We start from the raw sequence: 10,811 nt of genomic DNA on the forward strand, positions 1-10,811 counted from the left end.
AAGGTGGGTCAGTTCGGCGAAGTGTATCCCGAGCTGTTACAAGGTGGGTCAGTTCGGCGAAGTGTATCCCGAGCTGTTACAAGGTGGGTCAGTTCGACGAAGTGTATCCCGAGCTGTTACAAGGTGGGTCAGTTCGGCGAAGTGTATCCCGAGCTGTTACAAGGTGGGTCAGTTCGGCGAAGTCTATCCCGAGCTGTTACAAGGTGGGTCAGTTCGGCGAAGTGTATCCCGAGCTGTTACAAGGTGGGTCAGTTCGGCGAAGTGTATCCCGAGCTGTTACAAGGTGGGTCAGTTCGGCGAAGTGTATCCCGAGCTGTTACAAGGTGGGTCAGTTCGGCGAAGTGTATACCGAGCTGTTACAAGGTGGGTCAGTTCGGCGAAGTCTATCCCGAGCTGTTACAAGGTGGGTCAGTTCGGCGAAGTGTATCCCGAGCTGTTACAAGGTGGGTCAGTTCGGCGGTGTGTCCCCTTGTTCCCGCCTAGGCTTGGCCCCTTCTGCCGAGCTGTCGTTTCTGCCACGTGTCACATAATGAAGAGGTCAGGCCAAATCTTCCTTCATCACATTCTTTAAAAACTATATTTTTAATAATATTTCAAAACTTATATTAATTTTATTGATTAAATTAAGTAATTTGGTATGTAGATTATTATATCATTATAATTTAAGTTTTGTAGATATTACTTTTTTTACATTACTTATTATACACACTCAAATATTAAATTTAAAAAAAAAGGACCAAAGCACTTCAGTGACTCGATTGTCAAGTATGGGCATTGACATGTCTGGTTTCACTAAGGCAAGATTGGTTCCAATGCTGGTTCCAACAAGGTCAACCAAGGTACTAGTTTCACCAAGGCCAATCAAAGTCAGTAATCCCATGCTGTTATGGGTAGAGTAAGCCCCTAGACCCTGGAACTAAGTTGTATAGGGCATGACTTTCAAAATCGGACTGGACCGAACGGTCAGACTAGAAAAATTGGGAACCGGTCAAGTGATCGGTTCCGTTTTTTCCAAAACCGTTGATTTTGGTCAACGAACTACTGAACCGGGCAATTAACCATTCGAATGGTTTTGACCGTTTTTTAGTTTTTTTAAATTATTCTTTTTTATTTTTTTGTCAGAACGGGCCAAGCATCCGGTTCGAACAATCAGACCATTTGACCTGGTAATTAGACCCCTTAACGGTTCGGTCTCCAGATCGGTTTTAAAAACTATGGTATAAGGGTTAATTCCATGAATTTGAAACCAAACCCTACTTAATAACAAATTAGATAGGATTGATGCAAAACTGATTAAAGTTTGATTCCATTGGGTTCCAAGTAAAGCCTACCCATTTATTCACGCCTATTCCACTTAATTTATTAATAAATGGTTTAGGACTCCAGTAAAAATTAAACTTTTTCGTTTTTATATTGCAACATTACCCAAAAAATTAGGGATATTTTTCTCAACAATCAACATTCAAAAGTGACAAACTAACAATTATGTTTACGTTACTGATGTATATCCAAAGGCACATGCGTAGTACGGAGAAGAATAGAGGAAGCTGTGTACAATCTCTTTTCCTTTTCTTGCTTCACCTGAGCATAGGAAAGTGTCCTATTGACTATTTAATTTGTAGATTGAATATTCATAACCCTTTAAAAAGACTATTCTTAAAAACGTATTTTAGGATTGAATATGCGAGCACATGGATGCATTATCTGCACCTTTATTTCCAAATTTCGCAAATCATAGAGTTTAGAAGCATGCTAATAATGACAGTATCTATTATATCACTACAGGAAAAATTGGCCTAGCTGGCGGTTGCCAAACTGCCGACTTACCCATCAAAAACTCTTTCAGTTTAAAATTTCCTGACCTTTATAATTGCCATCACGCCATGAATGAAAACTCAAAAGCTGGTTTATACCTTAAAGCTTGTCATTTATCATCCAAACCAAAACATATTTAACTGAAGGTAATTAAATATTGGGACCATCTGTTTCAAATTGTCAATTAATAGTCCTTGATCGAGCCAGTTATATATTAAGCCCTAAATTGACATTCCCTTTCCCTGCACCAAAGGTTTATAAACTTTATTTTGGTAAAGGTTATATATATATATATATATATATATATATATATTGTTTCATGAGGTTCACTTGTTCCAATTGACCATCCAAGTGTTGAATTTCCATCTCTTGATCATACAATTGAAGATACATATGATTCCCCCTTTTTATTATTATTTTGGTAAAGGTTATGATTCCAATTGAACAACCAAAATATTGGGTTGACCATACATGGGTTCCACCTCCTGATTTGCAAATCATACTTAATCAAACCCTTTGATCATGGTTGCCAGAATCAAACTCAATTTTAAAAACCAAACAATTGATCTGCCCATGTAATGAAATGATGGCAGTGGCAGCCCAAGTTAATTTGTGATAAATGATAGAAAAACAAGATAAAGAAACTTGTCATCATTGTATATGGAATATATGATCTGTTAGTGTTATCTACAGAAATTTTTCTAAATAGGTCCCACAAGAAATAGGGCCTTGAAGTCTAAAAACGGAACTATGTCCGACAAGAAATTGGTCTTTCCGGGGGCCAGAAATAATTACTTGCCACGTATACAAATGTAACATCATCGAACACGTGGCAACGGTGAAAGTATAGTAGGAGAGGAGTTATTCGGTCCAGCTCAGGTGGGACCAGAGAGGGGCAATAATTAAGCGTTATTATTAAAAGCTGTAAAGCAAAACAAGGGGGATCCCTCGATAGCGGAACGGCTCAACCTCTCCACACTGTTCTATGCTCTCTCTGTAGTCTGTAGGGGGACACACATGAGTGAGGGAGGCTTGCTATTTGTTCGATGCTTCCAAAAGCATTACCAAATGGCCAATTGTCCTTTTATTAACTTATTAAAGAGAAAAATGTTTTATTTATTTTGTTTAATAGGGACCAGAGTCTAGACTGCGGGGTCCCTCTAAAGTCTAAAGTCTAAACGGCTACTTCCACAGTCGGACGCCCAACAGATTAATTTATCGTCTCTTCTTCGGATGCCATTATATCTCGTGAGAAATTAAGCCATAGGAAAGCCTGACACATCTACAACTCCACATGCAATGACCCTGGGGCCTAACTCAGTAAACAGCATCCTATGCCATCTGTCTTGTTAAGAAATGAAGCCTTTGATCATTTATGAACCATCTGATGATCATTTACTTAAAATGGAGTAAATGGAATTGTTCTTCCAAAATATAGCGATAAATTGACTGGAATTCTCCGATAAAATACTAATCTCGGAATGCATTGGGCATATTACTGTAATTATGAGATTCTTATTTCAGCTATCGCCAATCAGCAATCTTCTCTCTTCTCTTATTATCTGTCCATCTTCCGGCTTCCTAATGCCTACTGGTAGGAAGCTTTTCCATTCTTCAAAGGTTCCAACCTTGACCCTTCTCTTCTCCGTCGTTGTAAAATCTCACACTCTCCTCTCTGTTTTTCCTTCTATTGTGTTTCGTCTTTTCGAACTTTCTCCAGTTGCATTCATGGCTTTTTAATTAGCAGAAAAGGTAAGCCTTACAAAACCCATTTCTCTGCCTTGGATTTGCTCCAAAGGTCAACTTTTTTTTTCTAAAATTTTCTCCTAGTGATGGTTTTAGCTTTGCTTTGGTTCGCTTTTCTTCTCCTCTTCAATTCTTCTGCTCTTGTGGATTCTTTGAATGGTGAAGGTTTTACTCTTTTGTCGTTCAAACAATCCATCATAGAAGACCCAGAAGGGGCTCTCATTAACTGGAACTATACCGATGAGAACCCATGCTCGTGGAATGGGATTACATGTAGAGAAGACAGAGTTGTTTCTCTTAGCATACCAAAAAAGAAACTTGTTGGGCTTCTTGATCCTGTTCTTGGATCGCTTACTGCGCTTCGCCATGTTAATCTGAGGAACAACAAGCTCTATGGAAGTTTACCGGTTAAGATCTTCCGAGCGCAAGGCCTTCAAAGCCTGGTGCTGTATGGAAATTCCTTATATGGGTCCATTCCTCCTGAGATTGGCCAGCTCAGGTACCTTCAGACCTTAGATTTATCGCAGAATTTCTTGAATGGTTCGATACCCACTTCGCTTCTTCAGTGCAAGAGACTAAGGACCCTGGGTCTCAGTGAAAACTATTTGACTGGTTCCCTGCCAGATGGGTTTGGTACTAGTCTGATTGCTCTGGAAAAACTCAATCTTTCCTTCAATGGCTTGAACGGTTCAATTCCTAGCGACATGGGTAATTTGTCAAGCTTGCAAGGAACCGTTGATCTTTCCCATAATCACTTCACTGGTCCAATCCCAGAGAGCCTTGGGAAACTTCCTGAGAAGGTATATATTGATCTCTCCCACAACGACTTAAGTGGGTCGATACCCCAGAATGGTGCTTTAGTTAACAGAGGACCAACGGCATTTGTTGGGAACACAGGGCTCTGCGGATCTCCATTGAAGAATCCTTGTTCTCCTGATGCGAGCTCTCCATCCTCATTTCCTTACATACCTACCAATTACCTGCCTTTGGCGCCGGACAGTGCTGCTGGAAAGAGTGGCAAAGCCAGAGGACTGAGTAAGCGTGCGATTATTGCAATCGTGGCGAGTGATATGGTTGCAATTTGCCTCATTGGGTTGTTGTTCTCTTACTGTTATTGGAGAGTATGCGCTTGTGGGAAAGATAAGGATGAGGACGATGACAATTTTATGAAGAGTTGGAATAGGAGAAAGGAGTGTTTGTGTTTTAGGAAAGATGAATCCGAGACAATGTCGGAAAATGTTGAGCAGTGTGATCTCGTGCCATTGGATATGCAGGTGGGTTTCGATCTGGACGAACTTCTCAAGGCTTCTGCCTTTGTTCTGGGAAAGAGTGGAATAGGGATTGTATACAAAGTTGTGCTAGAAGATGGGCTCACCTTAGCAGTGAGAAGACTGGGAGAGGGTGGTTCTCAAAGGTTTAAGGAGTTCCAGACTGAAGTAGACGCAATTGGCAAGCTCAGGCATACCAATATTGTAACCCTTAGAGCCTATTACTGGTCCATCGATGAGAAGCTACTCATATATGACTACATACCCAATGGCAATCTTTCTACCGCACTTCATGGTAAGCTTTCTGCACCTAACACTGGCAGTTTTTTTTTTTTTTTTTGCCAAAACCATTTTCATTCTTTGCTCTGTTTGCTTTTGTTTGTAAATGGTGGTTTGTGTTTTATTAATCTCATCAGGTAAGGCTGGAATGGTATCATTTACACCTCTATCCTGGCCAATTAGGCTGAGAATCATGAAGGGAATAGCAAAAGGATTGGCTTATCTGCATGAATTTAGCCCTAAGAAGTATGTCCATGGAGATCTAAAGCCCAACAATATATTGCTTGGACAGAACATGGAACCCCACATTTCCGATTTTGGATTAGGACGGCTTGCCAATATAGCTGGGGGATCCCCAACACTGCAGTCCAATCGAATGACCTCTGAGAAACCATATCAGCAACAGAATGCGTCATCTGAAGTTGCTTCGGTTAGTCCAACCATGAACTCTGCATCTTGTTATCAAGCACCTGAAGCTCCAAAAAGTGTCAAGCCATCGCAGAAGTGGGATGTCTACTCATACGGGGTAATTTTACTAGAAATGATATCTGGAAGACCGCCCGTGGTTCAAGTTGGTACAACAGAAATGGATCTGGTTGGTTGGATTCAGCTCTGTATTGAAGAAAAGAAACCACTCTGGGATGTGGTAGACCCCTTCTTTGCTCGAGAATCTGACAAGGAAGAGGAGATGGTTGGGGTGTTAAAAATTGCTCTGGCCTGTGTGCAAACCAACCCTGAGAAAAGGCCGTCAATGAGACATGTATGTGACGCTTTGTACAGATTGACCAGCTCAGTGGGTTGAGAAACCTGGATTGCCCACGCATCGAACATGAAGCGCTGATCATAAGGCGTGAGATGACTACTATTGTAAAGGTTTAATCAGTTAAAAACTTGATCCTCTGTATCTGTTATGCCTGTGTCAATTCACAATTGAACTAATTGTTTGTTGTTTTCTCCCATCTCATTTCATCCACTCTAGTGTATCTAATAAATATGGATAAAGATATAAATACAAGTACATAACTAGCAGCAAGGAGAAAACTTGGGTGTTTGAAAAAAAAAATCCCTAAAAGAAAAAGGAAAAAAATTTTAAGTCCTAAAAAATTAAAAATCTCAAAACCAGTGAGTCTGGCTATAGGAGGTGAGGGGTGAGCAAGAAAGACAGAAGCTTTAGAGGTCCTGGCTTTTCAGACCCATTACATGAGAGATGAGACCTATTAACATAAACCAGGGAAATACTGTAAAATATGGGAATTGAATATTCAATGCGTTCATCCAAGAAATCCGACTCATCCAACCGTCCAAGTTGTTGTCACTGATTCATGCAACCATCATTAAAGCTTTTTTATGGGTACAATAATACCATACATGATTGTATTGACATATATGGGTTTCCTAGGGGCCTAAAGTCTAATAAATGAGCATGCTGCTTCTCACATCCAATACACTGGGCCCCGTAAGTCTTGATGCTTTATAAGTATCAAGAGGGTCCACTTCTCATACAGTGGGTCCAATTATTGTGCATGTCCATCTGTACCGTTCAGACTCAAAAAATATGAAAAATAGAGAGTGATCATTCAAATTTCAAACAGCATGCGGTCATTGAATAAAAACATGGTTTTTAAAATCGACCCGGCGACCGAACCAGTCAGGGGTCCGATTACTGGGTCGAACAGTCTGAACGGTCAGTCCATTCTGATAAAAAAAATTAAAAAAAAAAAAGAAAAATGGTTAAAACAGTTCAAATGATTCGAACTGTTAACCGACTGATTCAGCGATTTATTGACCAAAATCAACAATTTTGGAAAAAAAACGGAACCAATCAAGTGATCGATTTCCAATTTTTCCAATCTAACCATCCGGTTCGGTCTGACTTTGAAAACCATGAATAAAAACCAAAGACAGCTCTACTCTGTTTCACTGAGCATTTCATCCTATTCTTAAGTAGGTTGTGGGTTCTTTTATGGTTGAAACTTGAAAGTTGAAATTAAAATAGGGTAGATCATTATACTCTTGAAAATTCATTAATTAGTTAATTTATTTGAGTAAAAGATAAGTTATTCAGTTTAGCAACTTCAGCTATTTTTTTTTTCGGTTGTGAAGAAAGTGAAATTGGGTAGATCACTATACCCTTAAAAACTTTATTGTTTAATTATTTTATTTGAGTAAAAAATAAGGTATTCATCTCAGCAACTTCATCTAACTTTACCCCCTGTTCCTGGACTGCAAAATAAAAATAGATATTGCTTTAATTGTAAGAGAGGCAATGAAAGTTGAAAATTTCTCCACTTTTATCATGTAGGGACGTCTACTGTCTACAAAGGGATTCCTAAAGCCGAAGAGACCGCACCTCCAACCTCTCCCAGCTTTTGGCTTTTCCCATAGAGAGCCATGGTGGACCCTCACTCCCTTATCAGCTACTATATATCCTACTGCCCTCACCACCTCTTAAGTCTTAACTGCCCCAATGCTTCTAGAGCGGCCCCATGTTGACTGGATCCATCATGATTCATGAATCATGAATGTGAACCCTCCCCCCTTTGTGATAACCGATATCATACATACCCTTCGGGTATCACAGGAATTGCCTTGATCAATTCTATTACCCAAACAAAAAAAGTAAGATTTGAATTTTACAAACACATTAACGACAAAGAAATCCCAAACGACAAAATCCAATACATAGTGGTGCATTTGTCTTTACATGCACTTCTTTGACTATCCCGACCAAAGTAGGTTGTGCCTCTGTCAAATATGGGATATGCCCAAATCACATCGTCCATTTGGTCCAAATGTATGGGTCTGATTTCGATCTAAATATATATAATCCAAATTTTACAGCAAATGAAACCTAGTAATTATGAATACGGATCGAGTTGGATTTGCAATCTCCAGACTCCAATCTAGTTGGTTGGTTATAGTGGACTTCACTGCCCCCAGTCATTTTTGAGGTCAATGAGAACTTTTTAAGGACTGAATGTGTCAGCACTCAGCTGGCTTAATTGATCGATTAAAAGAAAAGAATCAGCAGATGTGGGCTCCCATTGGCTTGGAATTTGTTCCCCCTTCATCCACCTCACCCCGTTTTCAACAAAAAGTTGACAAGTTGAAGCTAATCTCTCCCCTCTTCTTTCTTTCTTTTCTCTCTATTTTTTAATTCTTCTTCTTTTAACTTTCCATGTTCTAATTTCAAGGGTATGAAATACAATGATACCAATAATTAAAAATAAAAATCTTATTGGGGTATTTATCCTTGGAAAATGGTGTTTTAGTGAGTTTAGATAATTAAAATTGTTTGGCAAGTTCTATAAAGCTGGGAGTTGGTGTCTATAGTACATCATGAAAAGCCAAACAGCAGGGTTAATTTATATGTTGAGGGGTGTTTAGCTTCCCCATGTAAATTAACTTTTGTATATTTAACAGTTAATTTGTAGCATATATTCCACATCCATTTACAATGGAGGAGTCTGCAGGTTGCAGCCTCATACAAAAAGCCACATTAGAAATAGTCAAATAGAATCATATTCTTTTTTCTGCAACACTGCAACCATAGGCCATAGCTCTGAAAAAAGGAACAACCTAATCACACGCAAACTATAGAATGAGATATTTCTATAAATTTTTTAATTTACAAGTAATTAATATTCTTTAGCAGCATCGATGTGTATTTTCAAAAACTTCAACTTCAATTGTTGAAGTCTACTTAGTATATGTAACAAAAAAAAAAGGAAAGAATGATTCCTTGTCTTTCAATCATGGTTTTTAATTGTTAAGTCTACTTATTTGTATATGTGCTTCTGTGTTTGCTTTGCTGAGTACTATTATATTTAATCACTGAATGAAGACTGGGGATGAACTTAATGCTTTTTATGCAAAGTTTGGTTTTTTGGGGGGTGACAGCGAAGGTGAGAGGGATCCACCATGCATCCAAATATCCATTTGGGATTGGGCCCCTCATGCGAGATATCACCTTCTGGCTTCTGTTATTTAATTAGAAATCTGACCCTGTACAGTGTACACTTTTGAAAATGAGAGCTTGTCGGAATGACCTTTTTCATTAATTAGTACCATCCTGCAGCAAGTTGCAGACTTGAAACCCACCATTTTTATTTCTTCAAGTTCCAAAAGAAGAGAAGCTATAAGCTGTTAGTGAGTTGGCTTGCAAAGAAAACCATTATTCCATCGAGATTCTCGCCATTTATCTAATAAAAGTTTGTGTTAATTGAAGGAAGAAGAGAGCTGATCATAACTGGAGTCTGGAGACGACACTACTTCTCGGCAGGAAGACCCCACCTGGCCACCTCCACCTGCCAATCCGGTCTCTGTGCCCGGGTTTGGCTTGGTTAATGCCAACCATTTCAATCTTAGCTTGGCTGTGAATCGGATTGACCCAGTCTCCCACCTCAAGACTCATGTAGGTCCGACCCAACAAGTACAGAGTACTACTAATCACTTGTTTCTGCATGAAAAATAAATGTATATATATACATATTATAATATTAAAATAATTGTAGGACACCCAATCTAGTCTAATCAGTAATTACATCCCTTGATAGCCCTGTCTATAATTGACGAGGTGTGGTTGCTGGTTAGGTACTGCTACATCACGTGTGAGGAAAGATGGGGGATACATAACACAGATGACCAGTGGAGCAAGAGGCCGGGGCGTCCCCGGTCCCTTTGCCAGATGCCAGTTTTTGGACGTTTTACGGCATCGAATAACCAAATGCCAAAACAATCTTAAATTCTTATCGTTTAGTTATATAAGGCTGCAGTGCACAACCTCCCCTTGACCTTGAGAGCAAACCCAACTGAACTTGAAACTGGCTTTCCAGTTTGTTTCGGACATGGTAAATCCAACACCTAATCTTTAAGGATGGATGGACCCGTAATGTTTGGCATCGAGTCAAACCGAGTTATGCACGAGCCAAGCCTAAACCAGATGTCCAGAGTCCAGACCTATTAATAATTGGCATGAGAGAGAGAGAGAGATTTCAACCCGCCAACTCTCTGTTTGAATGGGTTTTATTTCTAAAAAAGTTGGGCTGTGTTCGGTATGCAAAAATGAAAAATGATACATAATCCGACTTTATAGAGTGGTATAGCATGGGTGTTCAATAATTTCCACCCCTAGGGGTGCAAATGTATCCAATCCTATTTTATCATATTTTGATATTCTCATTGTTGGATTTTCAGTTCAGATAATACGGATCTTCTACCAATAAAATACATTCCAACCCTCTACCAATTTGATCAACACCATGAGTTGGGACCTATAATAAAAGTAGAACCCGCCATGTATGAAATGTGCGGTATGAGATCATGTTGGTAGGTCATTGGAATGAATTTTGTTGACAGGTGATCCAGACTCATTTTCAGACTGATTTGACAACAGGATTCAATTAAAAATTAGATTGAATATAGATCACCCCCTATCCAATCCGATAGGGGTACAGAATCAGAATCAAATTAGAGTTCCATTCCCATATATCTATTATGAAACTAGTTGAAAAAATACTTGTTTTTCTGTTTTTCTTTATATAAAATGTTATGCTTTTTGTTTTTTGCGAGATCCCATTGGATTTGCAATTTGTATTATCAAATCTGAATCCAATCCGTTTGCATCCCTAGACAACTCTCTTTGTTTCAATAGAATTTGTTGGATTTTAATCTCATTAGAGATTAAATCCAATGGGTTTGATT

General features: G+C 39.1%; 1 protein-coding gene across 1 annotated transcript; it reads left to right on the plus strand.

Moving 5' to 3' along the window:
• The first annotated feature begins 3,500 nt into the window (after nucleotides 1–3,500).
• LOC148863716 (receptor protein kinase-like protein ZAR1) lies at nucleotides 3,501–6,067 on the plus strand. Its single transcript, XM_088981514.1, has 2 exons — nucleotides 3,501–5,124; nucleotides 5,246–6,067. Exons 1-2 carry the CDS (start codon nucleotides 3,648–3,650, stop codon nucleotides 5,908–5,910), a joined length of 2,142 nt encoding a protein of 713 aa, XP_088837640.1. The 5' UTR covers nucleotides 3,501–3,647; the 3' UTR covers nucleotides 5,911–6,067.
• The last annotated feature ends 4,744 nt before the right edge of the window (nucleotides 6,068–10,811 follow it).

This window comes from Nelumbo lutea, chromosome 3 (assembly GCF_056320005.1).
Source record: "Nelumbo lutea isolate HS-2025 chromosome 3, American lotus-T2T, whole genome shotgun sequence".
NCBI lineage: Eukaryota > Viridiplantae > Streptophyta > Magnoliopsida > Proteales > Nelumbonaceae > Nelumbo > Nelumbo lutea.

Excerpts from the sequence above, each read along its gene's own strand:
- LOC148863716 (XM_088981514.1), top strand. The coding sequence starts at position 3,648 with ATGGTTTTAGCTTTGCTTTGGTTCGCTTTTCTTCTCCTCTTCAATTCT. Across the intron at positions 5,125-5,245 it reads TCTTTCTACCGCACTTCATG|GTAAGGCTGGAATGGTATCA; the intron begins GTAAGCTTTCTG and ends TAATCTCATCAG.